General features: G+C 54.0%; 9 protein-coding genes; 6 read left to right on the forward strand and 3 right to left on the reverse strand.

The window, feature by feature from the left end:
• Positions 1–1,650: 1,650 nt before the first annotated feature.
• Positions 1,651–3,676, reverse strand: GSBLH_T00003884001 (uncharacterized protein; the record flags this gene model as incomplete). The annotated part of the gene is made up of 6 exons (XM_013042709.1): positions 1,651–1,803; positions 1,834–2,236; positions 2,267–3,009; positions 3,041–3,262; positions 3,293–3,523; positions 3,557–3,676. The coding sequence occupies 6 exons, from the start codon at positions 3,674–3,676 to the stop codon at positions 1,651–1,653; spliced, it is 1,872 nt and encodes a 623-aa protein (XP_012898163.1).
• Positions 3,677–3,841: 165 nt separating this feature from the next.
• Positions 3,842–8,103, forward strand: GSBLH_T00003885001 (uncharacterized protein; the record flags this gene model as incomplete). XM_013042710.1 has 10 exons in its annotated part: positions 3,842–3,982; positions 4,016–4,141; positions 4,174–4,271; positions 4,296–4,512; positions 4,541–4,684; positions 4,714–4,902; positions 4,934–5,713; positions 5,742–6,028; positions 6,057–6,492; positions 6,523–8,103. The coding sequence occupies 10 exons, from the start codon at positions 3,842–3,844 to the stop codon at positions 8,095–8,097; spliced, it is 3,993 nt and encodes a 1,330-aa protein (XP_012898164.1). The 3' UTR covers positions 8,098–8,103.
• Positions 8,104–8,129: 26 nt separating this feature from the next.
• Positions 8,130–8,584, reverse strand: GSBLH_T00003886001 (uncharacterized protein). XM_013042711.1 has 3 exons: positions 8,466–8,584; positions 8,288–8,434; positions 8,130–8,257 (listed from the first exon to the last, which is right to left on the reverse strand). Exons 1-3 carry the CDS (start codon positions 8,571–8,573, stop codon positions 8,135–8,137), a joined length of 378 nt encoding a protein of 125 aa, XP_012898165.1. The 5' UTR covers positions 8,574–8,584; the 3' UTR covers positions 8,130–8,134.
• A 4,956-nt stretch (positions 8,585–13,540) lies between these two features.
• Positions 13,541–15,611, forward strand: GSBLH_T00003887001 (uncharacterized protein; the record flags this gene model as incomplete). The annotated part of the gene is made up of 2 exons (XM_013042712.1): positions 13,541–13,761; positions 13,793–15,611. The coding sequence occupies 2 exons, from the start codon at positions 13,541–13,543 to the stop codon at positions 15,609–15,611; spliced, it is 2,040 nt and encodes a 679-aa protein (XP_012898166.1).
• A 1,093-nt stretch (positions 15,612–16,704) lies between these two features.
• GSBLH_T00003888001 (uncharacterized protein) lies at positions 16,705–16,947 on the forward strand (the record flags this gene model as incomplete). The annotated part of the gene is made up of 1 exon (XM_013042713.1): positions 16,705–16,947. One exon carries the CDS (start codon positions 16,705–16,707, stop codon positions 16,945–16,947), a length of 243 nt encoding a protein of 80 aa, XP_012898167.1.
• A 1,105-nt stretch (positions 16,948–18,052) lies between these two features.
• Positions 18,053–19,246, forward strand: GSBLH_T00003889001 (uncharacterized protein; the record flags this gene model as incomplete). Its single annotated transcript, XM_013042714.1, has 1 exon — positions 18,053–19,246. One exon carries the CDS (start codon positions 18,053–18,055, stop codon positions 19,244–19,246), a length of 1,194 nt encoding a protein of 397 aa, XP_012898168.1.
• A 677-nt stretch (positions 19,247–19,923) lies between these two features.
• On the reverse strand, positions 19,924–20,413 carry GSBLH_T00003890001 (uncharacterized protein; the record flags this gene model as incomplete). XM_013042715.1 has 4 exons in its annotated part: positions 19,924–20,070; positions 20,101–20,162; positions 20,195–20,301; positions 20,334–20,413. 4 exons carry the CDS (start codon positions 20,411–20,413, stop codon positions 19,930–19,932), a joined length of 390 nt encoding a protein of 129 aa, XP_012898169.1. The 3' UTR covers positions 19,924–19,929.
• Positions 20,414–21,185: 772 nt separating this feature from the next.
• Positions 21,186–21,862, forward strand: GSBLH_T00006733001 (uncharacterized protein; the record flags this gene model as incomplete). Its single annotated transcript, XM_013042716.1, has 2 exons — positions 21,186–21,414; positions 21,444–21,862. 2 exons carry the CDS (start codon positions 21,186–21,188, stop codon positions 21,860–21,862), a joined length of 648 nt encoding a protein of 215 aa, XP_012898170.1.
• A 1,609-nt stretch (positions 21,863–23,471) lies between these two features.
• Positions 23,472–24,965, forward strand: GSBLH_T00003891001 (uncharacterized protein). XM_013042717.1 has 6 exons: positions 23,472–23,564; positions 23,597–23,763; positions 23,796–23,866; positions 23,901–23,946; positions 23,977–24,112; positions 24,142–24,965. The coding sequence occupies exons 1-6, from the start codon at positions 23,503–23,505 to the stop codon at positions 24,950–24,952; spliced, it is 1,293 nt and encodes a 430-aa protein (XP_012898171.1). The 5' UTR covers positions 23,472–23,502; the 3' UTR covers positions 24,953–24,965.
• The last annotated feature ends 2,608 nt before the right edge of the window (positions 24,966–27,573 follow it).

The raw sequence follows: 27,573 nt of genomic DNA on the forward strand, positions 1-27,573 counted from the left end.
GTCCGTGGAGAGAAGCGACTTGAAGAGAACCATCCAGCTGTTGACGTGGATGCGGTTGCTCCGCGTGAAGAGCTCCTCGACGCCGCACTCCTGGATCACGTCGGACACGCGGGACTGGAGGTCTTCAGTGAATCCTCGCTCGCCCTCCCCGCCGAAGAGCGAGCTCAGCGTGGTCCAGAGCCCGCGCTCCTCGCTGCGGTGCGCCTCCAGCGAGGCGTGGCAGGACGGGAACGGCGTGTTGTCGGGGGAGGTGATGTCGAGGAGCGTGGGGGAGGGCGGGAGCAGGCAGCGCGCGTCCAGCCAGAAGAGGAAGTCGACGACTTCCTTCCATTCCTGGAGTGGAGAGAGAGAACAAGGAAGACTTTCTCGAGGAAGGTGCTGTACTGCGAGACCGACTGGAGAAGCAGACGCAGCGAGTTGAGACATTTCCAGACACGAATGTCGTTCTGGAGATCGCCTTCGAGCGGAGAGAGCGGCTGCTGCGAGGAGGAGGAGCGCAGCGAGCTGGCGGCCTCGAAAAGCGACGGCGTGACGGAGCAGAGATAGGAAATCGCCGAGGCGAACTGCGCGCGGAGATTGAAGAAATGGGCGATGTGCAGATAGTCGCGCATCGCGATCACCGCTTTCTGGAGAAGCTGCTCGTCCTCGCTTGTCACCCAGATCATCTACGCCTCAGAACGGAGAAACGGGGAAACCTTCATCGCGGTAAACACCTTCTCTTCGATCAGCGTGAACATTTCTTTCTCGCAGTCCCCCGCGTTCCCGGCCTCTTCTACACTCAAACCCCGATCGCTCCCCCACCGATCCCGCGGGAAAACGCGGCCTTGGTGACCTTGTTGGCTCGATAGGTGATGTCCTGCTCCCAGTGCGAGAGATCGAGACTGTCCGTGGACGAGGAGAGCAGCTTGATCTCCTGCGTTTTGATGCTATCATAGAGATATTGCAAATAGTCCGTAGGCAGGTCCTGGCCGTCGTTGATGCCCTTGTTGTTGCGGCAGAAGTCGCTGAAGGTCATGCGGTTCTTCACGCCCGGGTTATGGAGATCGGTGTTGAGCAGCAGGCAGGAGAAGAGAAGCGAGTAGAGCGCGTCTGCGGAGAGGAAGGGGCCCGGATTGACGTCGTAGACCACCTTGGAGAGATCGGCCATGATGCGATCGATGACTTGGGCTTCGCCCGGAATGCGGAACGTGCCTAAGAACTCGCGGAGAATCGTGTCGAGAGGGAGATCCGTGAACGAGAACGTGCGAATGAAGGAGCCGCGCAGCTTGGCGAGGAAGGGGTTTCGCTCCTCGCTGAACGACAAGGCTTCGCCGAGCACGGTCTTGTCGATCTCAACCGACTCGCGGAGCAGCTCGGCGATGGTCTGCACGTCGTCCTGCCCGGTAATGAGCCCTTCTTTCTGGGAGTGAGAGGAGGAGGAGAAGGGAGAGACGGTGAGGTAGGCAAGCCAGGCGTCCGATTTGAAGTTGGCGTTGAAGAGCTGGGAGAACTCGTGGAGGATCTTCTTCCGCTGCCGCTGCTTCAGCACTTTGGTGTGCGCACTACATCGAAAAAAGCACGCAAACCGACTGCTCCACGCGCGCGGAGTCGCTGCCCTCGGGCTCCTGGTTGATTCGGCATCGCTGCGCGATGGAGTGCAGGATCTTTTGTTCATCCGCGATTCCTGAAGCGTACAGTGATCAGCCCCTGGAAGGCAAGCGTGTGGATGCTGGTGAGCGGCTTCTTCTCGGGCGGCATGGCGTTGCGGTAGAGACAGTCGCAGAGACGCTCGAAGAGGTTGGTGCACTGCACGTCGCAGTCGTACTACGCGTCAGTCCGCTGCGCGAGGCCCACGTTCGTGTAGAGATCGATCATCACGGTGGGCTCTTGGCAGAAATCCAGGAGACTTTCCAGAGACACTTCTTTTGGGAGGAAGTCGTGCGACGTGGCGGGCTCTCTAGGGGTGAAGGCACCGCGGGGAAGGGACGTGTCGGCGAGGCGGATGTGGACGGAGGTGATGAAGACCTCCAGCTGGACTTTGAGGAAGGATTTGAGGGACTGGAAGAGGTTGAAGATGACGCGGAGCGTGAGAGAGAGCGTCTGGGTGTCTTCTGCGCGCGAGTTCTGGATCAAGTACTTGCAGAACACGCCTTGAAGAAGGGAAATGAGGGATTGGTGGGAGGCGAGAAGATCGCCGTTCATTTCGAGGAGCGTGTTGATCATCGACAATCCATAGTTGAGGCTCGCGATGTGCACGCTATTCGTCAGTCCGAAGCTCTAAACGCACTTCGTGGGGTCCGCCAATTGAATCAGAAACGAAAGGATTTGATGCAGCAGCGAGATATCGTACGGAATCAGCACTTCTTCCGCCTCTTCCGATTCCTCCGCTTCCTCCGTTTCCTCCTCCGCCGGCAATTCCGAGTCTTCGCCCGCTTCGGGGGTATTCGAAGAACTCCCGGGCAGTTTGATTTCGATCCGGTGGTTCTCCGGTTCCACGGTTTCCACCATTGCAGGAACCGGTTTCTCGGATTTCTCGGATTTCTCGGATTTCTCGGATTTCTCGGATTCCTCTTTTGCAAGTTCCGGTTTTGGCTCTTCTCCGTTTCCACTGTTTCCACTGTTTCCACTGTTTCCACCATTTTCATTGGAATCGGAGGGTTTTGAGGCATCCATTGTTCCGGATTGTGTTTCGACCGTTTCATCCTTCATTTCCACCGAATCATTCGAATTCGAATTCGAATTGGCTTCCGACAGTTTCACTTCGCTCATCACCGCGGTTTTCTCCTCCTTCGTCTCCGCGTCCGCCACGGGAACCACGGGAACCACGGGGATGGAGCCGAGGGAAACCGCGGGAATGGGGGAGGGGTTGGACCACCGCGGAGAAAACGAGGGCGAATCGAGGGAATAAACGACGGCTTTGGGAGACGGCGGCGCCTCCATGACGCAGTTGAAGGTCTCGGGGTGGCGAAGACGCGCGAAGAGCGTGAGGATGATGTGTGTGAGCGTGCTGGCGGCTGATTTCTGGAGTAGCTGGACATGAGAGATGGGATGATGGATGGACTGGTGTCACGCTCTTTTGGAAGGCCATGGCGTAGACGGTTTCGAAGAGGTGCCAGACGCGCTTTTTGGTGAGTAGAACGCCCGCATCGCAGCGAATGCAGGTGAGAATGATGTCGAGAAGGTTCTGGTAGACGGATTCTTCTGTGGTGGTGTACGTGCTTTCGAAGCGGCAGTTGCACAGAGAGTCTGCAATGTTGTTGATGACGGCGATGGCATCCTGGGACTATTGTAAAATGAAAACAGCAACGCGTACATCTTTCGTCACCAGACCATAAAGAAGGAATTTGTCAATGGAAGACAAGGCAACCGACGTGAGGTCGGCGCTACCAGTCAAGTTGTACAACAATGCATACGGTGTTTCCGGGTTTTCAATTAAATCAAGAAATGCACCAAAATAGTCCATAGGATTTAGACCATCGAGATCGGTATGAACACTGATTCGTTCATGGAGTGACTTAAACGTTCTCATTAGTGGTGTTTCAGACTATGGTTTCAAGTAACCCAATAAAAATAATACGACAATCGGTATCTCCTTGTAAAAGCGTTGGTTCGAGGTGTACCGAGTACTAAGCTTCATTTGCACCAGAACTGCATTTATTTCACCTGTAATGCAGTGGATGTAATTTGGACCTCGCATGCGCTCTCAGATTGAGAATACCGAAGAAAGACAGAAATCAGCCCGATTTCTGATTTGGGAGGGGTGGGAACCCACGAATTTGGTATCGAGGGCGTTTTCATAGTTTGAATAGTGACTTGTTGACATTATTCGGGGTATTCCAGAGCTGAAATCTATATTTCTGTAATGGAAGTCGAAGAAACGCCAGCGGCCACGGAAGTAAGCAAAACGCCAGAGTTGGATGCGGATCTTCCCAAGAAAGGAATCCCTCGACTAGTAATTGATAAGCTGGTGCTCGAAAATTTTAAATCGTATGCCGGGGTCAAGGTGGGTGTTGATTTGGAAATAAGGAAGGTGTAGGAGATCGGGCCGTTCCACAAGAATTTTACATCGATTGTGGGACCGAATGGAAGTGGGAAATCAAATGTAATTGATGCTATGCTTTTTGTATTTGGAAAGCGTGCTTCCAAGCTGAGATTGAAAAAGGTATTTAGTAGCTTGTTGTTTTTGATTGTTAGGTATCGGAGCTGATTCATAATAGTGCAAATCGCGCGCCTGCTTCCTTTGCCCGTGTCTCTGTTCACTTTTTAGATATAATTGACATTGATGACGACCAGTATAAATCCATTTTTTAAATTAGCGTAATATTTAGCTATGAGGTGGTTCCGAATTCCTTGGTGGTGGTGAGCCGCGTGGCCTACCAAAACAACACAAGCAAATACTTCATAAACAACAAAAGCAGCTCAGCGAGCGAAGTGACCTCGCTCCTCAAACAACGCGGCATCGATCTCGACAACAACCGCTTTCTGATTCTGCAGGGCGAAGTCGAGCAGATTTCCCTCATGAAGCCGAAAGTAGTTTCTTCACCCCTTTCCTCACGCCTAGCGAGCGAACGAGAGCGAAGAAGGCTTGCTGGAATACCTGGAAGACATCATCGGCACCGCGAAGTACGTTCCGCAGATCGAAGCCAAGGAGGTGGAGGTCGACAAGCTCAACGATTCCCGCGGTGAGGTGCTGAACCGCGTGAAAGTGGGGATTTGGCGGGAGCTCGAAGGCAGATCGTGGAGAAAGAGCGCGCGACGCTGGAGATCGGGAAGAAGGAAGCGGACTTGTATCTGCAGAAGGAGCGCGAGTTGGCTCGCGAGCAGTCGCTTCTCTACCAGTACTACTGCTACGAGAACGCGAAGGAGGAGCGCGAAGTGCGCCGCTCGATCGAATCCGCGACGTCGCGTCTGGAGGAGCTTCGCGTTTTTTTCTCTCTTTTTAAATCGATCATAGGCGTCTCTCGCCGCCTTTCTCGCGCAGCTAGCGCAGCTGGAGGCCGCGCAGCGGACGTGCCGCGGGGAGAGCGGGAAGCTGGGGGAGGAATTGGCGCGGTGCCGCGCGGAGTACGAGGCGTTCGAGCAGAAAGACATCCAATACCACGAGAATCTGAAGGCGCAGAAGGCCAATCTCCGCAGAATGCGCGACCGGCGCAAGCGGAACGTGGAAACCGTGGAAACGAAAAGTGCGGAACTGGAGAAACTGGAGGCGTCGCTGACGGAGATGCAGGGAAACGTGGAAACGGCGCAGGCGCGACGCGAAGCGTTGGAAGAAGAGCTGCAGAAGCTGCTGCAGGCGCATAAAAAAGAACTGGACGCGCTGAAGGAGAAGCGAAGCGAGGTGGAGGTAGAAACCGTGGAACCGGGTGAGAGGCAGGCCTCGATGCGGCCGCTGCAGGAAAGCGCGGCAAAGGCGAGCGCGGCGAAGCGCGAGAAGAAGACCGAGCTGGACACGTGGACCGCGCGGAAGGCCCGCGCGCAGGGCGAAGAAGCCGCGCTCCGCGAAGAACTCCGGAAGAACCGCGAGTCCGTGAGGCCTCGGAACATTGTCTCACGCCCAGCTGGAACACAACCAAGCCGAACTCGATCGAACGGCCGCGCTTCTCGCTCACACCGTTTCCCCTTTTTCCCCTTTTTCTCCCAGAAATCCGACCTTTCTTCGCTCCGCGCGCGGGAAACCGCGGTTGCCGCCGAATTCCGCGCCCTCGACGCCGAGCTCCGCCGCCAGCGCGACCTCGTTTCCCCTTTTCCCCGTTTCTCCCTAGTGCCACGAGAAACGCCGCGTGCTCTCGGACGGCCGTTCGCGTTCCGCGGTTCTCTCGCGGTTATTGGCGGCGCACGCGCCGGGCGGGGAGCTAGAAACCGCGGGACTGCTGGGACGGCTGGGCGACCTGGGCGCGATCGACCCGCGGTTCGACGTGGCGGTGAGCACGGCGTGCGGCGCGCTGGACGATTTGGTGGTGGAAACGGCGGCGGACGCGCAGCGCTGCGTTGAATTTTTGAAGCGAAGCGGCGTCGGACGCGCGCGCTTCCTCATTCTGGAGAAACTCGAGTACGCCAATCACGGCCGTTTCATCCAGAGCCTTGACTCCCGCCATGGACGCTCCTTTCGATCCCCCGCGGGGCGCGGAGCGGCTCTTCGACCGGGTCACCGCGGGGAACCCGCGCGTGCGCTGCGCGTTTTACTTCGCGCTGCGCGACACGCTCGTGACCGATTCCCTCGACGCCGCGCGCGCTATCGCCTTCCGCGGGGATCGAGGCGATCGTATGAACCGCGGGGATCGCGCGGCGCGGCGCGTGGTGACGCTGGACGGAATGCTGATCGATTCCGCGGGGACGATGGCCGGAGGCGGCGCCGCGCCGCGTCGCGGACGCATGCGCCTCGGAAACGCCCCCGAAACCGCGGGGAACGCGGGAGAGGAGGCCGGGGAGGCGGCAGTGAGGGCGCTGGAGGCGGAGGTGGAGCGGTTGTCGCGGGAATGCGAGGAAAAGGGGCGGGAGCGCGCGGAGCTGCGAGTGAGGAAAACCGCGGGGATTGAGGGGTAGGAGAAGATCCAGGCGGTGGAGGAATCGATTCCGCGGCTGGAGGTGGAAACGAGGAAACTGGAGATCGACGTGAAATCGCTGAGCAATGCCCAGGAGGCGAGAAAAACCGAGTTGAGCGTGGCGACCAATGAAATGGCGGCGATCGAGAAGGAAACGCCCCGGATGGAGGCGCTGCGGAGGGAGGTGGAGTCGATTGAGGGGCGGCTGAGCGGACTACAGGAGGAAATGAAAGCGTACGAAGCGAAGCTGCGCGATCTGGATGCGATGATGAACCAAGTGGGCGGGAAGGCGATTCAGAGCAAGCGGAATGAAGTGAACGAGGTAACGAAGAAAGCGGCCAATTTACAGAAGGCGCTTTCGTCGGCGCGCGTGCAGATTCGATCATCGACGAAGCTGATTGGCCAGTTGAAAGAAGAGAACGAACGCATCGAAAAAGACATTGCGGATGCGGAGCAGGCGATCCAAGCCGCGAAGGTGCAGTTTGAAAGGATCGAGGAGGAGGCGAAGAAGGTTTTGGTGGCATTTGAAGAGGCCAAAAAACTGATGGAGGCGAAGCAGAAGGAGCTGGAAAGCATCGAGAAAGAGCTGCAGAAAGCCAAGCGAAGCAATAGCGAGAAGGAGAAAGAATTGGGTCAGTTTGAGGAGAAAAAGGCCCAATTCGAAAAACAATTAGGGGTCCTCAATGAGCAAACGGCGATTTGGACCTCGAAGATCGCCGCATTGCGCAAGAAAACATGGGAAAACACGAAAGAGCTCGACGAAGAGCCCGAAGCCAACGAAGCCAACGAAACGAACGATGCAGAGAAGGATGCAGAAAACGATGCGATGGATGTGGAGCCTTCTCGCAATATCGAGTCGGAAATGCTCCGAATCATCCCAAATGTGAGCGAGGATGAATTGCAGTCGGTCGATAAGGCGCGCGTGGAGAGGTCGATTCTGCGATTAGAATCGGAACGCGACCATCTCAAAAAAACGGTGAATTTGGGTGCAATCGCAGAGTTCCGGCAGAAGGATAAGGAATATCGCAAGCGAGAGAAGGAGTTGGATGCAATCACGAATGAGCGGGATCGCGTTCGAAAAGAATTCGACGATCTTCGAAAGAAGCGACTCACCGAATTCATGGACGGATTCAACACGATCACGCTCAAACTGAAAGAGATGTACCAGATGATCACGCTTGGAGGCGACGCGGAGTTGGAGCTAGTGGATTCGCTGGATCCCTTCGCCGAAGGAATCGTTTTCAGCGTGCGGCCGCCGAAGAAGTCGTGGAAGAACATTAGCAATCTCAGCGGAGGGGAGAAGACGCTGTCGTCGCTCGCGCTGGTGTTCGCGTTGCATCACTACAAGCCGACGCCGCTGTATATTATGGACGAGATCGACGCTGCGCTCGATTTTAGGAATGTTAGCATCGTGGCGCACTACATCAAGGAGAGGACGAAGAATGCGCAGTTTATCGTGATTTCGCTGCGGAATAATATGTTTGAGATGGCGAACCGTCTCGTTGGGATCTACAAGACCGATAATTGTACGGACTCCGTAGCGATCAATCCGCAAGAGCTCGGAAACCAAATGTGATTGATATGTGTGTTTGTTAGAAGAAACAAGGGCGGCATTAGAACAAGATGTTCTGGTAAGGATAGGAGTTTAATTCAGCTGCAGTTTTAGTGCTGATCAGTTGCTTGCTCTCAACGTGGAAATCTCCACTGAGATCCTTGGACACGACCACATTGTGGACCTACGATTTGCATTCGAAAAAAGAGCGTACATAAGCCGTTCTGGTGGTGTCCTTTCCGTAGAGGCTCAGACCATACAGATCCTTATCAACTGAACTGTCATGCATGCATTTCAGAGAATGGTCAACGTGGTACGTTGCTTCCTGTTGCATTAGCTTTTTAAGGTACTGCTCGGCTTCCTAAACCGTGATTTGAGCTCAGCAAACAAACGTAAATCGCCTTCACAACATCTTTATCAGAGCAATCAATTTTGCTCCATTCTGCAGTAGCAGAAGCAAAAAGTGCAACAATTAGAAAAAGAATTCTCCAGGCTTTCATGTCTTACAAATATGAAAAGGAAAAATTATTAGTATTATTGTTCCTCACCCATATGTGAAATGATGGAATTCCAAAAGTTTGGGCGATTTGCTTTTTTTCGGGGTGAACTATATGGACTTTCTGCTTCTTTCGTTCCTTCATTTATTTTAATCTTAAATGGAAGAACAGGTTCCTAAAGTCAATTCTCCAGTAAGGAGCTTCTGTTCGGTGTTTAGCAAGTAGTGTGAAAATTCTGATTTGGAATCAATTATTGCATCATTCGAGGAGGGGAGTATCGAATTATGAATTAAAATGACTGTGCAGAGCTTGAGATTGACTGTTTTGTGTCTCAGATGCGTGAATGCAGCTCAGTATTGGACGATCCGATGAAAGAAAAGTTTCGAAACGCTCTACTGAAGCGTGTAACGAGCAAGGCGGAAATAACGGCTTTTCTAGATACATTGAAAACAATAGATAATGTGGATGGTAGAGATTGGTATACTGCGTCTGAAGTAGATATTTATTTGGAATTAATGTCTGTGTACAATGCTGTGTTACGAGCGCAGTTGCAATCGTTCCCCTGTTTTCCGGTGGTCAATGGAGGCATTTTCCTATCTGCCGTGACCCACCAAAGACAATCGGAGTCCAACTCGCTGTACCTCGCGCAATTGGAATTCCCCGACAAAACCCCGTACGTACATTTAAAAATCGCGTGATCGGCAGCGTGAACATCCAGTTCTGGCTGGTGATCCGCGGCTGGGATGAATCCACGGTCACCGAGTCCTCGGAGTACAGCGTGGCGCTTTTCTCCTGCCAGAACGCCAAGTTCAAGATGGAGGTCTTCCTGGTGTTCCCGTCGCTGTCCTCCAAGCAGACCTTCCTCTCCGTCTCCATCTCCACCAAATCGCGGTCCTTCCGCCACTTCCTCCCCATCATTTTCCCCTATTCCCGCGACCTCCTCGCCTCCAAGCTCGGCAAAGCCTACCTCTTCACGCTCTCCTTCGAGCCCTCCCTCCTTTCTCTCTTCATCGACTCCTCGCTCTGCTGCCAGGACGCCGTCGAGTTTTCCTTCGCCGCTTCGCCCACGCACTGCGCGCTCGGCGCCGCTTCCTTTGCCGCCCACGACGCCACTACCTCCTCCCCCGCGGGAATGATCGACTTCTTCGAGCACCGCGCAGGCGTGCTCGTCGCGGGGTGCCTCATTACCGCGGGGAAGATCGACGAGCGCGAGCTGGCCGAGTGGACCGTCGACGGCCCGCTGCGCTGGCTGCAGCGCCTCCCCGCGGGGATGCGTCGCATGCTGGGGGTGGACTGCGCGCGCGCCTGGGTGCTCACAAGAGGGTTTTTTTGACATTTAGCCGGACGGGCGTTTCAAAATGGAACTCGGCGCCATGGAATCGCGGTTCTTGGCCGTCGGGCCCGTCCCGCGGTTCCAGTTCCCCTCGCAGGCGGCGGTGGTGTACCCGCGGGAATGGCGGGCTGACGGGTAGGCTGGCGGCGCGCGCGCAGCGGCGGTTTCTGCACGACCTGGCCTTGCTGGCGTCCCGCGGGGACGCGCCCGGTCTGACGGCGCGCTTTCTGCAGCGGTTTTTCGAGGCGCTGGACCTCCTGCTGGGGCTGGATCCCGCGGTTATCCGGAGCTTCGAGGGGGACGCGCTGTTCCTCCGGCTGGCCGCGAACTTCCTGTCGCTCCCCGCGGAAGAGCTCACCGGCGCGTTCATCGCCGCGCTGGTCTCGCTGGTGGGCGTTTCTCGGGCGTTTCACGCAGAGCTACCGGCTGGTGCTGGTGGACGGGACGGGTCAAATCTTCGCGGACTTCGCGCGGCGGGTGTTGTTCCTCCCCGCGTTTTGGGAGAAGCTCCCCGCGGAACGCGCCTCGGCGCTGCACGCGTCGTTCCTGCGGCTGCTGCTCACCTCCGCCGAGTCCGCGCAGTACCTCGCCTGCCTCACCGCGGGGCCCTGGGGGCAGTCGCAGCGGCTGGCGGCGAACCGCGGGGAGATCCGGTCGGTGCTGAGCGCGTGCGCGCAGCGCGAGCCGGTGTGGGAGTTTCGGGAGAGCGTGTACACGGCGGTGAGCGAGAGCGTGCTGCAGAGCGGGGCGCTGCGGTTCGCGGAGTGGGGGCGGGGTGCGGATTTGATGCATAGGGAGATGCTGGGGTTCCTGGAGGCCGGGTGGGAGGGCAGCTTCGCGCGCGATGGCGCGGAGCATCGCGCGGGCGCGCTGGGACTGGTGGTGCTGGACCGCCTCGGCGAGGGCGCGGCCGACTCGGTGGGGAAACGGAGAAGCCCTGACGGGTAGAAGCGGCAGGGACTGCGGCTGCTGCGGTGGGTCGCGGGGCTGGTGCAGGCGGTGCGGAGCGGGAAGAAGCGGAGCGACGCGGTGGGGTCGGACCTGGTGTACAACGCGATGTACCGCGTGCTCGAGCGGTTCGACGACGCCAACTACGGCGATCCCGCGCAGCGCGCCGCCCTCGAGGCCCTCCCGCGCTCGCGAAGCCGCGGCTCCTTCCAGGCCCCCGCGGGACCGACGGGACCGATAGGATCCGCGGGACCGATGGGACCGATGGGATCGATTGGGTCCATGGGATCGATGGGACCCATCGGACTGATCGGGCCCGTGCAGCGACGTGGGGCCAACGGAGCCAATGGAAGCAATGTGCCGCTGGCGCTGCGGTCGAGCGGGATCTACGCGAGCTTCGACGGGAACCTGCTGGCGACGCCGACGCAGAAGGAGGACGAGGTGTTCAAGGAGTCCGCGCTGGACGAGTACGCGGCGCTGGCGGGGCTCTTCGAGCGCTGGCTGAAGGGGAAGTACTACGAGGAGCCCGACGCGGACGGGAATCTGCTCACCGGGTCCGTCCTCTACACGCACCCGAAGCTCCTGCCCCTGCTGATCCACACCTTCCGCTACGTGTGCGTTGCTGCGGCCCGGAATGACGCGCAGAGCCACCTCCGATCGACTGCTGGAGTTCCTGCTGGAGCTGAAGATCTTCGTCGCCGAGGATCTGGGCAACGCCCCCGAGGAAAACGCGGGCATGCGCGGACACAGCCTCGTCGGCATGCAGGCGCTTCTCAAAGAGCTCGTGCTCCTCCTCGACCGCTTCGCCGACGACGAAAGTGGTTCCCCGTTTCCCCGATGACGCGTAGTGCTGGTGCCCATGGTGCAGGAAGTGATCAGCCTGCTGCTGCTGGCCGATCTGCGCTACAAGTCCTTCCTCAGCAGCCTTCTCTACTGCGCGGCGTTCGCGTTCTTCCACCTCGCTCCCGAGACCTGCACGCGCTTCCTCAGCGCGCTCGTGACCTCCATCATCGCTCGCTTCGTGGCGCTCGACCAGCCGCCCAACGACGTCACGCTCATCAACCTCTCCGCGCTCGTCGCCTTCGTCAACGAGACGCTCAACCAGGAGGCCGAGACCTCGCAGATCCTCCGCCAGTTCGTCGCGGAGCGCGTTCGCCAGCACGCCGACGGCGCCGAGCTCGCGATCTCCGCGGAAAGCCAGTTCAATCAGCAGCTGAAACGGCTCTCGCAGCTGTCGTTTAAGCAGCTTCGCCAAGTGACCGGGGAGATCCCCGCGGGAACGGAGGCGATGCTGTCGTACCCGAAGATGCTGCTGGCGAAGTCGCTGCAGGGCGTGGATGTGGTGGACACGATGGTTCCCTTGGTGGAACTGCTGACGAAGCTCCCGCTGATCGTGGTGCAGAACAGCCACATCTATGAGCTGCTGTGCGTGGTGCTGTCTCGACAGCTGTACTGCGAGTGCTTTGGCTGCGAAAACGTGAGCGAGACGGATCTGAACCGGCGCATCACGCGCCTCACGACGCTGCAGCGCACGATGGACCACTTGATCACGGCGTGCCACGAGGACGGGGCGCACACGCAGCTGCTGGTCTCCGTGTATTGGGTGGTTCTGCACGACTGCTACTGCGCGGTCAACGGGCAGACCGACAACGGCGAGATCATTCTGCACCTGCTGCAGAGCGAGTGTCTGCAGCTGGCCGACCAGCTGGCCTTCGCTTCGCCCAACCGCAACGCCATCGTGCCCTCCTTTGTCGTTTCTCATCGTAGGAGCAGGAAGCGATCTTCCAGAGCGTCGGCAAGCTCTCCAACATCGATGCCTCGGTGATCCAGATCGCTCGCGCCTTCGGCGAGGCCGCGCTGAGTCTCCGGCCCCTCACCGACTTCGTGCTGTCCCAGCTGCACAGCCAGACCTTCGCCCTCCTCTCCAACCGCGAGTCCATCGTCAAGCAGGTCACCGGCAAGCCCTACGCCCAGGCCATCGCCACTGCGCGGCTCGACTGCGAGCAGCGCGTCGCCGCGGCGCGCATGCAGCGGAAATCGGAGACCGGCGCCGCGCTGCAGGTGGACCAATCGCGTCTGCAGGAGTGGCTGAGCGAGCGCGCCGCGTTCCAGGAGGACGAGCTGAGCTCCAAGCTCTTCTATCTGCGTCGCTGCAGCTATTTCGTGATGGATCCCCACATGGACGAGACCGGCGTGCGCCGCAAGCAGCGCAGAATCCCTCCACCGGCGCGCGCTTATGAGTGTGCGAGGGACTGGCGGGAGCGGAGCGAGGAGTCGGCAGCAGCAGCAGCAGCAGCGAAGGGTCCTGCGCGCGGAGCGGCGTTCGGGGAGTGGGAGTGCCTGCAAGTGTCGGTGTTCGACATCCAGTGGGGCGTGGTGGCGTTCCACGACGACGTTCTGCAGTTCACCGTCACGGCGAAGCCCGCGAGCATCGACGAGGTGCCGGTGATCCCGGAGATGGAGCCGCTCTGCCCCATGCGCGGCGTGCAGCGCTACGCGTTGCGCGCCATGGAGGCGCTGTACAAGCGAACCTATCGCTGCCAGCAGTCCGCGCTGGAGTTCTTCTATCGCGACGGAGGGTTCCGGAACAGCGTGTTTCTCTATTTCCCCGAAGAGGTGGGGAGAAAAGAAGAAAGAGACTGAGGCCTAGGCGAGTCGGAACGAGGTGTACTCGAAGCTGGCGAAGGGAATGACGCGACCGCAGTGCCGCGTGCAGCAGCTCAACGAAACGGCGTTCGAAATGATGCAGCGCGAGGGACTGGCGGCGAAGTGGGCGGCGGGAGACATGAGCAACTTCGCGTATCTGATGGAGCTGAACGCGATCGCGGGGCGCAGCATGCAGGACATCACGCAGTACCCCGTTTTCCCGTGGGTCTTCAACAACTACGCGACGATGGACTTCGACGTGGCGTAGCTGGCGTTGCGGTGGACTGAGGAGCAGGTCGGTGAAGCACACGCGCGACCTGAGTCTGCCGATGGGCGCGCAGAACGCGCAGCGGCTGAACCTGTACATCGACCGGTTCGAGAGCTGCCTGGAGAGCAACGACCACAGCAAGGAGCTGTACAACGAGCTGATGGAGGACCCGGAGCAGACGGACAAGGCGAACGAGGTGCTGGAGAGCATCATTCCGCCGTACTACTACGGCTCGCACTACAGCACGCCGCTGGGCTGCGTGCTGTACTACCTGCTGCGCGAGGAGCCGTACACGTCGCTGAACGTGCGGCTGCAGGACGGGCACTTCGACGTCCCGGACCGGCTGTTCCACTCGGTGTTCGTCACGGGACGGTCGTGCTACGAGAACCTCCCCGAGGTGAAGGAGCTCACGCCCGAGTGGTTCTTCTCCACCGACTTCCTGGTCAACCACAATCGCCACCACTTCGGAGCCCTGCAGGGCGGCGCGGAGGTCGACGACGTCGCGCTGCCCACGTCGCTCCTGGGCCCCGTCACGCCGCAGGCGTTTCTCTCGCGGCACATGCAGGCGTTCGAAGGGCCGGTGGTGTCGACGCTGCTGTCGCAGTGGATCGATCTGATCTTCGGGTTCAAGCAGCAGGGCGAGCAGGCCGTGAACAGCTACAATCTCTTCTACTATCTCACCTACCCCGACCAGGTCGATCTCTCCTCCGCCCCCGACTTGGAGACGCGCAACCGCCTCATCACGCAGGCCGCGCACTTCGGGCAGTGCCCCGCCCTCGCCTTCACCGCGCCGCACCCGCAGCGGCAGCTTCGTCTGCGCGCGGCGCGCGATCTCCGCTCGGTCCTGCTGGAGACCAACCGGATGAGCATCTATCTGAAGCACTCCATGGAGGGAATGGGCGATCGCTGCCGAATCTGCCGCGTCAGCGACGTGGACCCGGGCGCTCTGTCGATCCTGCCCTCCTCGGTGCAGCGCATCCTCGGCAATTCCGAGTGCGTCGACAACGCGGACCGGTTCTTCGACCCGAGCAGTCCGGACTGCGCGCGGTCGGTGGAGGGCGCGGCGTCGCTGCCGCTGATCCTCTGTCCGGAGCCCTGCCTCACGTGGCCCGCGGACTGCCACTACCCCTGGATCGTCGAGATCGACTGCAACGAGTTCTGCGTGGTCACTAGTTTCAAGGTGGTGCTCGCCGACCGCTACGACGGCGCGCCGCCCTCCGCCGCCTGCTACGGCGTGGAGTTTCTCGCCGAGGACGGTCGCTGGACCGCGGTATCGAAGCGTAGGCGTGGCCTTCGAGCGTCACCGCGTAGCGGAGGAGGTTTCGCAGCGCGCCGAGGGCGGGATCGTGACGACGGTGGTGTTTCCGCGCACCACGGCGCGGTTCTTCCGCCTGTCCATCTTCGACATCCCCTTCTCGCCCTTCCCGCTGCGCGACCGCGTCGTCGTGCAGGCCGACTACACCTGCGGCCGCGAGGAGCTCGACGCTCCCTTCATCCCGCGCACGCAGCGCATTCCGCTCCCCGGACCCCACATCACCCACATCGACGTCTTCGGCATGCCGCTCTTCCCCCTCGTACCGCCCTTCCCCGCGGAACTCGCGCGCTCCGAAACTCCCGTACGCGCTCTCAGCGTCTGGTCCGCTTGGCGGGGCGAAGTCACGTGCAGGGACGGGCTGGCCGCGGTTCTCGTCAGCGCTGCCGCGCCGAATCCTTCCATGGAACTCCGCATCTTCAGCAGAACCGCGGAACCGCCGCGCGTCGTCTCGCTCGACGTCCTCGCGCAGAACCACTTCCCCGTTCTCGCCATGCACCCCGCGGTACGCTCCCCCGCGGTTCTTCTCCCTAGCGCCCGCTCCTGGTGGCCGACGACGCTTCGCAGGGCGGTTTCGTCCTCGTGACCATCGATGAAACGCCCGTCCCGCGGTTCCGGCGTGTCCCCTGCTTCGCGCAGAGCGCGGTGCGCGCGGTGGCGGTGGACGGGTCGCTGCTTGCCGCGCTTTCTTCGTTTGATTGGGGGAGAGTTTCCACGTAGCGACGGCGAATTGGTCGTCTGGGCTCTCGACGAAACGCCCCGGCAATTGTGTTCCGTCTGTGTTCCGCCGGGCGTTTCGGTGGGCGCGCTGGCGCTGTGCGCGGCGCTGGACTGCGTGGTGGCGTTCCCCGCGGGGCAGGAGGGCGGGGAGCTGCTGATCTACACGACCCACCTGGAGCTCCGCGGGGAAGCGTCGGTGGAGCGCGCGCTGCGCGTGGTGCGCGTGGAGGCGACGAACTTCGGCGTGGTGGCGGTGTGCGCGAAGGAAGACGCGTGCGTGCTGAAGAAATTCGACTTCTGCGGCGTGCCGACGGGCGTCCTGCGTGTGGAGGAAGTGGTGTAGGAGGCAGGGAGGCGTGACGACGAAGAAACTGCTGCGTGTTGTCGCGGGGAAGAGAGGTGATGCTGCTGGGAAGCGATAGCGAAGTGGTGGCGGTGGACATGCTGATGATGATCGTGCTGACGGTGATTCCGGACGATTTGGACTTCCGATGGATCGCGATGGACGGGACAGGTAGGATTGAGGAGGGCGTGGGAGAGTAGACACTGGGTTTTTTGCTGTGACGGACGAGATGAAGATTATGTATCATTATTTGAATAACCAGATACCGGACGAACCCGTAGGAGAGAGAGAGGAGAGAGGGTTGATGGGTAGAAAATGGTGAAGAAGGTGCAAAAGAAAAGTTTACTACAGTCCATGTTTGGATATTAGCGTGTGGATGTTTGTTTGAATCGAGACGAGAAAGTTCGAATAGTAGAGAAAGGAATCAATGGAAAGCAAACAAATACATCAACATTATAATGAAAAATTGTAAAATAAAAAAGAAAAAGAAGAAGAACGAAAGTGAGAAGAAAAATAGGCACATTTTTTGGCATTCTATTTGTTTTCAAAAAAGTGGTTGTCAAGATGTCGATGGATGTAAACACATCTCCGACCAATTTTTCGAGGAACAACCTCGTGGCAGGAGACTTGGCTCTCCTGACTACCTCGATTTGGTCGGAAGCTATTTCCGGGAGAAAGGTAGATAATAAGGAGTTGGCTCGGAGTCACGAGCAAATGAAAAAGGAGTATATCAAGGCAATCAAGAGCACGAGAACGAAGGAAGAGCTCGAAGTATTCTTTTTTGTGGTGTGCTTATTTGTAGGGTAAACGGAATCGCATCGTGTGTAGTCGCTGTGGTAAAGGTGGCCATATGGCGTTTCAGTGTTTTAACTTTTTGAATAAAACTGAAGAGACCAATACCGATCTTAACACTTTAATATCCTCTGATAGCGACTCAGAAGAAGAAGAAGAAGAGCAGCATGCCCGTTCACGAAGTCGGTCGCGAAGTCGACAGCCTCGTTCTCAATCAGAGCGTTCTGAGCGTTCTGAGCGTTCTGAGCGTTCTGAGCGTTCTGAGCGTTCCGAACGATCCGAGCGATCCGAGCGTTCTCAACATTCTCAGTAGGTTTCGTTTCTTTCATTGAATCTAGTCGCCATCACCACCACCGTCACCACCATCACCGAAGTCCTTCAAACTCGTCCAAAGACTCCCGTCATCATGGACGCCACCATCAGGGCAATGAAAACAAATAATCGATTTAGTGTAATTTTAACTCTTCTTCTGTTTGTTTTAATGTTATGGGATCCCACAAACTGAATCCGCTGACTTTTCAGTTCGATTCATAATATATGTAATGATACTATTCTCGTTCTGTTTTTTTGTATGCACGAAAATTAAACATCACAATTAGATATTCCTATACACTTTTGTTGATTCGCACAGTTGCCAGTTTTCTAGTTTACTATTTCTACACGTTTTATTTCTAGGTGTCTATTCTGGTTCCTTATACGAGAGGAGTGACTATCAACTACAATTAGGATATGCCGCAGAGATTTGCCCTTTATTTTCTTCAACAAACCAAACATGGTCTGTTGATACAAGTAATCACTTGGAAGAGTTTTGTTAATCAGGTTTTCCTCCAAGTCTGTCGTTTGAGAATGGCATAATCAGTGGCATTCCAGATGTAGTCACTGACTTGACTTCCTACACAATCTCCGTAATGGACTCGAATGCGAATATGACGTACTCTCAAACCCTTCGTATATCCATATCGTGTAATTTTCGTGTGTATCGTGTCATTTTTCATAGCGCAGTTTTGTTCGGTCGATGGAGATTGGCCAGAAACGTATGGCAACCGTTCTGTAGCGCTGAGCTGCTCTCTCGGTCTTGGAGTGCGCATTCGTCAGTGCTCAATCAGTTTGTCTTGTTGCCATGCATGAACCGGTAGATGTGTGGTCGGACGAAGTAAACGACTGCAGAGAATCGCTTTATTTCATTTTGGCCGTTGCCGGTTCCATCGTGGTGCTCATTCTTTACCTCATTTTGTGCTGTAAATGCTGCAGAAAGCGGAAAGAAAAGCCGAGCGATGTCGAAAAATCCCCCCAAAATGTGGAAATCCCAAAAGTGGAACCCCCGGAGAAACCCAAAGGCGAAGATTCCTCCGCCAAATCTTCGCCTTCGAATTCTCCCGCGGAATCGGGAGGTGAAACGCCTCCACCTGTACCGAAACGCCCCACAGTTTCCCGCGGTCTCCCGCCCGCCTTGCCCTCGGCGCCAAAACCGCGGTTATCGCCTACCACCCCGCAGAGTGACACTTCCCCGCGGGTAGAACCGGAATCCAATCCCCCGGCCCCCAGTTTCCCCTATATCTCTCTTTTATCGCGGGAAACGGAGGACCACGAAGAACCCGCCAATCCAGAACCGCGGGAACCACAGGAACCACAGGAACCACAGGAACCGCGGGAACCGCAAGAGCCTCAATCCGTCCCAGAACCGCGGGAAACTTCGGCAGTTTTTCCGTTCCCGCCCGTTTCACCGCCCAATCAAAGCGACCCCGTTTCTGAAACTCCTCAGATGCCGCCAATTTTGCCGCCAGAAAAGCCTACGAGATTGCCGCCAAAATTGCCGCCAAGACCGAAGAACCGCACCTCGACTTCGGGTTCGATAACCGCGGGAATGCATTCCTCCACCAGTGGAAACAGTGGAAACAGTGGAAACCTCACGAATGAAATCAACGAGGCGATCTATCCGAAGCCCAGTCGGCACGTGGAGGCTCCCGCGCGGCACGTGGATTTCCCTCCCAGTCACGTGCCCGCGGCCAATGAAATGATGGCGAGTCCCGCGGAAAAACACACAGCGCCGTGGAACGAATCGAGCGTTTTCTTGAATCCCGCGGATGTGACAATCGCGGGAAATCGATGCACACTGCGGAATATGGCGTACGAGATGGACGTTGTGGAGATGAGCCAGGTTCCGCGGTTATCGGAGGCGCAGTTGTCGCGGGAAAAGGAGTTTTGGAGTCAGTTGTACCATCCCGGAATCGTTCGAGTGCCAAAAATCGGGGGGATTTCACGTGTAGTTTATCGGGTTTGTGAAAACCGCGGGAGAGAGCAGCATCGTGCGTGAGCACGCACCCCCGCGGTTATTGGATAGTTTCCAGAGCGAGCGATTGACGTAGGAGTGTTTGTGGGGTGTGAAGGCAGAGACGAAGCGCTGCGCGACGTGGTGAGCAGCGTGCTGAACGCGGTGCGCTATGTGGGAAACATGGGCGAAGTGTACGGGTCGCTGAAGCTGGGAAATATTTATTGGAACCCGGAGAACGGAAGCACGAAGGTGGAGCTGCCCGAGATGCGATCGGTGGTGGAGACTCGGGGAATCACCGCAGAGGACGATCTGCGAAACCTCCGCGAAATTCTAAAGACGTGCAAGAGCGCGGCAAGGTCGGAAGCGCTGCGGACGGCGTTGGAGGGAGCGGAGGAAATCTGCGCGAGACAACAAGAAGTGGGAAAGAAAGAAGGAAGAGGATGATGGATAGGGAAATGCGGTGTCGGAGTGCTTGGAGTTGATTCAGAAGTCGTAGATTGGATTATGGAGCTGTTTGTTGAGGAATAAGCATGTGGAGGATTGTGTGGATTCTTATTTTGTATGAATTAAACCATTTGAAAAAGATAGAAATGATGAATGAATGCTCTTTTAAGGAATTCATATCATACATTACTTTTCAATCCCTGTTTTGTAAGCATAGAACCATTTGTAATAAAACTCTTGTGATAAAAAATAGGTTGTTGAAGAATAAACATCACAAAGGACTATTCAAATACTTGTTTTATATGGATGGAACCAATATGAAGAGAGTCGTCAAACTTGCCCTGAAATGATTCACAGTGTGGATAAACATTCTTTTCCACTTTCGTCACCTTCTTCCCATTTGTGTTCCGCAGGTCATTCACCTAATTGTCATGCGATCTCCCAATCGTTACATGCTCCCAAATTTCTTTCTGAGACATATTCTTAACGCAAACTTGGCGGCTCTGACCATTTTCTATAACTAAAAAGCCGTAGAAAGAAAAAAACTGTATTCAGCAATCAAGATGGGATGACGATTTGGTAAATACTGTGTCTCGACCTTGAGCTGTGGGTTCTTCTTGGAGAAATCGATTAAGTTCTTCTGCATCCACTCTCTACAAATGAGTGCATGCCCGAGCAATTCAACCTTATAGGCGCGCTACTGCCTCCATTTTTACAATAACGGAACACTAATCTATCCAAAAAGTAATAGCCCTTGGAACACATAATCTTTTTTTAATAAGTTCGACATTTATGCTAATAAAAATAAATACCATTGTCCTTCGCATTCTGCATCCCCATATCAATCCCGAAGAGATATAGTCATGTTGTTGGGCAGTGTTTTCCTTTTTCCTTTTTTGGCTGTGACCGATGGATATATCGCCTTTCAATTCGATTGATGTATGAGTGAAAGCGAATTCCTATCTAGATCGAACATAATTCTTTATGTCATTTTTCACAAGAAAACTTTCCGTTTCAATGGATGGATGAAGCAGCAGTAGGCGCTGCACATCTTTCGAACGAATATTTGCTCCATCCCTCCTTCGATGATTTTGGAATGGGTTTATGGAGTGATGGTTTTTGCTTAAATCAGGATAATTTGTCTCCGCGATGTATCACTCCTTCTTCTAGACGTTGTAGTTTGACGATTGAACCTCTTGGCCTGGATCCTTTTGCCTGTCCTTTACAGGATAAACAAATCAGTTTGGAATTGAGTTCAGATCAGAAGTCTTTGGTTCTACCACTTTCAATCGATGGGGAAGTCATTCATCCTGAAGCGACCTCGCTAGAAATGGATATGAACATGGATTTGTGGATGAATAATATGGACATGAATATGAATATGAATATGAATATGAACATGGATATGAATGGTAATACAAATACAAATACGAATATGAACATGGATATGAATGGTAATACAAATACAAATACGAATATGAACATGGATATGGCTTTGAATATGAATATGAATATGAATGACAATACAAACAAAAATATGAATGAAAGGAGGAATCAAAACATGGAAATCGAAGGAGAACTCTCTGCAGATTCCACCCATTTTCAAATAACTACCAACGACGAAGACAGTTCGTACAAAGACAACGACGACGATTGCGATAGTCTCCCAACACCTCGTCATAAAACGAATCACACATGGGAAGAAACTGCAAAGCAGCTGCAGCTCAACGTATGCGTCCCGGAAATGAGCATGTACAACGTTCCCAGTATGTGTTAAGCCTGATATCTAAAATAGATCAGTGGCTTTCTGCAAATGAGTATTTTGAATTGTTGACTGCAATGGAGAAAAACACTTCCGTTTATCCGTTTTATGACCTGGGGTATGATTCTCATTGCGTCTCCTATCATCCTTCGTTCATTTATTCGAATCCCTGCCCATCGATTTATTTCTTACGATGTGAACATTTGAAAAATGGAACTCCCAAGTTTGGGTTTCCTCGAATCAAAAACGTATCCAAAGAATACACTTGGAAGAAGCAAGGATTCACAACGGCCATTCCCAAGCGCTGTCCCTGCGTGAGATACATCACTGCGAACTGTTATCTCTGTGGGAAAGGACGGAATCGAGTCCATAATGGGATGGAAATTGACTGTAGAATAGTATCTTTGCTGCTTTTTCTGGAAGAGAGCCGGTCCTGCGAATGCACGCGGTGATGAAAATTCAATCGTACTGCACGCGTGGAAATACGGAAAAGTACCAGAACGATAATTACATCGACCAGGGTGATTACGGAAAAACAAACTGATGGATAGGTCCCTATGTTTTAATTCATATCTTAAAAGGTGGTAGTCAGGCTTCTGCGAGTAGTTTATAGTTTGATCATTGAATTGTTTGTTATAATGGTTACCTGTTATATTAGTTTTCAAAAAGGAGAGATAGTGTTGTCATTGAAAAAGAACGATGAAATCACTGTTTTGAAACAATCCAGTGAGAAGTGGGGAAAACCTCTGGATATTATATTTTATAATCGTGGAAATATGTTTATAGATTGTAATGATGTGAGTAATATCGTGAATAAGGAATCTCTTGATAATTACCATCTTTTGGTTCGATCTGATATAGCTTTGTCATTAACTCGTTATAGTGATTGCAGAGGAATAACAGAGGGGGAGGAACTTTCAGTTATCAGCCAAACTGAGTCTACGTATGAATTGATTCAGTTGGGTAATGTGATGAATGTCATCTTCAACGATATTTTCAAGACATTATCGGATGCTAATATTGATCCAGACGAGTTCTTTTTGCCAGTTTCCCATGATTGCTCTGTCTATTTTTATTCTCTCATTAGAGAATGGTGGTCAAACTCGGATCTACATGCGAAAAAACTCAATTTCATAACACTCGAAACAGCAATTGCTATGGGTTTTATGAAAGAACAAAAAGTGAATTTGCCTGTTGTAGTAATTGATTATGATTATATGAATGCGAAAATAGTGTGTCTTATACAGGATGATAATGGCTCTATGATGGAAAGAGTGGAACATCTGAATATTACTTTAATCGATTTGTATGATAAACTTATTGAAATGTGGAAAAAGATGTACAGTTTGGAGATTCAAGATGAATCAAGTACAAACTTTGTGTTGTATCATATTTGTAACTTCGTGTTTACTACACTGACACGTTACTCTCAAGCAGAAGTGGATTTGACTTTTTTTAAAGAGAACTTGAGACCGATTATCACAAAGCAGAAGGTAGTAAATCTATTAAAAGAGAAAGTGGAAGAATTAAGTCACAAGATTGAAAAGTTCATTTCTAAATATCCTGGATGCAAGGTTATAGTGAATGGAGGTAATTGTAACGTGTTCGCCATTTTCAACAACTTTTTTCTACACATGAATGAATGGATATTCGCTGACCATGAAGATAGTGTGGGGTGGGACAGTGTTCAAGTGATTGATTATGAGGTCACACAAGGTGTATTTATGAGAAATAGTAGCATGAGATTCAGTAGAAATTCGGCACACTTTGCATATGATTCTTTCGTTACTTTCAATAATAGTCTTGATTCATATAACAGCCAGAAATCGTTGGATTATCCAGCTGATAAATGAAATGGTAATAACCATGGTAATCAATAGAAAACGTAAAATTATTGTAGATTCTGTTTGTTTTAGGAAATGTAAGAATCTAGGGGGTGGATATGAGCTGAGGGAAATCTGGGGAAACAAATTGCTAGGGGCAGGGGAAAGTGTTATATCTGTAATTATCTCTATTGCTGTAGGATTTTGCTTTTTTGAAAGCAATATTTTGGATAGTGTCCTAACCCATTTCGTTTAGATATAAAAATACGATGATCAGCGCGTTGTTGTTGATTGATGCAAAGGGAAAGAACATCGTGTCTCGTTATTATCGGTATTTTGCAGTATCCTTCTTTGAGTGGATAGAAGTGACGTGACAAAAGAGAGCGCCGATGCTTTCCGAACAAACGTTATTGCAAAGAAGGATACTGGAAGCAATCCTCCTATTACGTACATTGACGGAACGACCTTCATCTATGTCCGCAACAGTGACCACTACATTGTCGCTGTAACGAAGAAGAACGCTTCTCCCGGTAAGGACGCGGTGGATCGGGATGACTGGCAGGCATGATTTTCCACTTCCTTTTCCATCTCGTGAAGATGTTCAAGAGCTACTTCGGCGTGGATTACAAGGCTGTAGGCGATGCAGAAGCGCGGATCTAACATGCAGGACGACCTTCGTGAGAAGTTCTCTGTGGTGTACGAAATCTTCGATGGTTGATCTTCCCTCTTTGCGTAACATGCAGAAGTGCTGGACTACGGATACCCGCAGAACTGCGCGATCGACCTGATGAAGCAGCTGATTCGTCTGGGGAAGGCGAACGACGCTGTGGAGGAGGACGCGAGCAGCATTACCTCGCAGGTGACGGGAGCGATCGATTGGTAGAGAAGGGGGATGGCGTTGAGGGTAGGCGTCGCGAGGGCATCACGTACCGCAAGAACGAGATCTTCATCGACACGCTGGAGAGCGTGAACCTGCTGATCTCGCAGACGGGCGCGGTGCTGCACAGCGAAGTGGTGGGCAAGATCGTGATGAAGGCGTACCTGACGGGCATGCCCGAGTGCCGCTTCGGCCTGAACGACAAGCTGCTGATCTCGAACGAGAAGAAGGCGAAGGGGCAGCGGCGCGGGAAGGGCGCGGGCGTGGAGATCGACGACTGCTCGTTCCACCGGTGCGTGCGGCTGGGCCGGTTCGACCAGGACCGCACGATCACGTTCATTCCGCCCGACGGAGAGTTCGAGCTGATGAAGTACCGCGTGACGGAGAACATCAACCTGCCGTTCCGCATCCTGCCGGTGTACGAGGAGATCAGCGGGACCACGCTGAAGATCAACGTGAAGGTGATCGCCAACTTCAGCAAGCAGGTCTCCGCGCAGAACGTGGATATCAAGCTCCCCGTCCCGCCAAACACCGCCAACGTGATGCCCAAGGCCGCCTTCGGCACCGCCGCCTACAACGCCAAGGACCAGACCATCGACTGGACGCTGCGAAAGCTCACCGGAGGCCAGGAGGTCACGTTCGCCGCGGAGGTGAAGATGCTGAAGATGACCACGGAGAAGGTCTGGTCCAAGCCGCCCATCAATATCATCTTTGCCGTGCCGTCCTTCACTGCGTCCGGACTCCATGTCCGATTCTTGAAGGTGTATGAGAAGAGCTCCTACCAGACCGTCAAGTGGGTCCGATATATGACGCGGTCCGGAGATTACCAGATTCGTCTCTAAGTTGTTTGCTTTTGGGTTGTTTGTTTTTTAAAATTAATGATGAGTGCGTACATGAAAGAATTACGGGTTTCCGCAAATTGGCGAGCGGCTTATGCGACTTCTGTAGCTTTGTAGGGCTTGGGACGTGTTCCTGTGGTGATTGCAGAACGATCGTTTTGCAAAATGCTGGGATATCGCGAACGGCTAGTCTGCGTAAATAAAATTTGGGAAATGGCAGCTGGTCGAAAAACAGGGGGAATAGTATGAGTAGGAAAAAAACAATCGCGGTTATTTCATGCATAAAGCAAGATTGAAAGGGCGTTTCAGCCAGCTGTTTGAGAGAAGGAGTTTCATTGGAAATCTCTTTTGAATTGTCAGTAAGACTATTTAGTAATAGTCATTCTTCGTAAAGAGGAATCTTTAGGTCGGTATACTTTATTTCTAAACTTGTTTTGGCGATCGAATGGCTGCTCTTTAAGCACCCCGGGATTCGATTTCGGGCAAGGGAGGTGCTTCGGTATTCTGCCATGTGACTGTGTGAATATAGACATGTATTTTTCTAACTGTGTATAGATATTTTGTCTACACGAAGTGTTTTTTTGTGGAAGAGACTAGTTGCAGGCTCTTTATAGTTAATTGGGTTTATAGAGTGTAGATATGAATGGCCAAGTACGCTATTTTTTGTTTTATGAGCTTTGTAGAATTTGAATTCACAAGGAGGCTATGGGTTGCTGCAGCCATCGATGCAGCAGATGGGGCAGCCGCAAATGCAGCAAATGCAGCAAATGCAGCAAATGCAACAGATGCAGCAAGTGCAACAGATGCAACAGATGCAGCAGATGCAGCAGATGCAGCAGATGGGACAACCGCAAATGCAGCAATATATGCAGCCGTCACAGTCTCAAGGGCAGGGCGTTCCGATGTCTGGCTACTCACCCACACCCACGCCAGCTCCCACGCCGGCACCTACACCTACTCCAAACTATCCACGTGTAGCTCCTCAGCAATACGTAGCCCAACCCCAACAATTCCCACCGAACCAGGTCCCGTTCGAAAAGAGTGCGGCGACAGCAGTAATGGGCATGCCAAACAGCATCTTCAAGAAGGTGAATCCGCAGACGGGAAACACGGAATTCTACCAAACGCAGGTAGTGACGGTGGACATTCAGCGGAACGAGTACGGCTTTGGAATCAATCTGGGAGACAATGATGGCGTGGTCCGCATCCAGGGCTGTCGGTCGAATCCAGACGGAACCCCTTCTCCCGTGCAAATGAACCCAAATATCCGTCCTGGCGATGTGATTTACAAGGTCCAGGACAAGGTTTTAACGGGAAGTAATCCGCTGGGGCTGGTAGGCGAGGTAACGAAAAAAGGCTGAGAGATAGGCGGTGGATACGATGCGGCAATGCACGGTGGTGAAGTTGACGCTGCTGAGGCAAGTGGTGATTTCTCCCGCTGCAGCATCGAGTATTCTCGCAACGCAGCGATCGAAGATGCAGGAGAAGCAAGTGTTCTGCAACATGCTGCAGAACCAGCAGACGCAGCTGCAGTATCAAATTATGGTGCTGAAGTACTTGCACTCGCGCCGAATGCCGGATGAGATGGTAGGAAAGGGGTGTGGCGTCAATGGAAGATGATCAATAACGCGCTGGGCGTGGCCCCGGTGTACACACAGCATCGACCGAAGCCTGTGGGACAGGGAGAGCGGAGTGATGTGTAGATGAGTGGGGCGAAGAAGCACCGAAAGACCGATATGAATGATAGCGATTCGGATAGTGATGACGACGATTATCGAATCTATGTGCCTTTAACGGAAGTGAGGGTCTGGAAATGCGGTGAGGAGTAGGTTCCGAAGCGGCATCTTCGCGAGCACATCAAAAGGAGATACAATTTCCAAGAGGACGAATTGGAGCGCGAGGAAGAGAAGATGAGGAACGAAATGAAGGAGGCCAACGAGATACGGAAGGACGAGAACGAGGTGCTAAAGAAGATCGAATGCGTGGTGGGAGCTCGGTATCGACCTGTGAGTCGTTGAGAGGGAGAGTGAAGTGTAGCGCATGGAAGGAGAGGAGGAGCAGGAGCTGGAATTGCTGATTAAATGGACGAACATGAGCTACTTCCACTTGGACTGGATCTTCAAGTCGGACTTTGAGTTGTTGGGACAGGGAGTAGGTGCAAGGAGCCATGGAGTTGATCGTAGGCGGTGTTCCGCTATCGACACTATGTGAAGAAGAATAGCCAGCAGATCGAGCATTTCAATACGAACGAGGAGCTGCCTCGTGACGAAGAGTACTACGACTCCGAGCTGGCGTCGATCGACCGCGTGCTCTGCATCCACAAGGTGAAGAACAGCGAGAACCACGCGACTTCGGAGTATCCTCCGGACCTAACCACCTACCAGAAGGTGAAGCTGATTCTGGAGAGTCCGCTGGTGAGCTACTTCTACACACCCTATCGCATCTACCTGATGCAGAGCTATATCAAGGGCGTGGACGACCTGAACAATCGTCGAGCCGAGTTGAAGGCCTCCGTGGCGGGATCCAACGACGATATCTCTTCCGAAATGCACCAGTATGACGAGCTGGAGAAGCAGTACGAAGCCAAGCTGCCGCCCATGGTGCCGCTGCCGAAGGAGCAGACC

Source organism: Blastocystis hominis, assembly GCF_000151665.1.
Source record: "Blastocystis hominis, Singapore isolate B (sub-type 7) whole genome shotgun sequence assembly, scaffold_4".
NCBI lineage: Eukaryota > Bigyra > Opalinata > Blastocystidae > Blastocystis > Blastocystis hominis.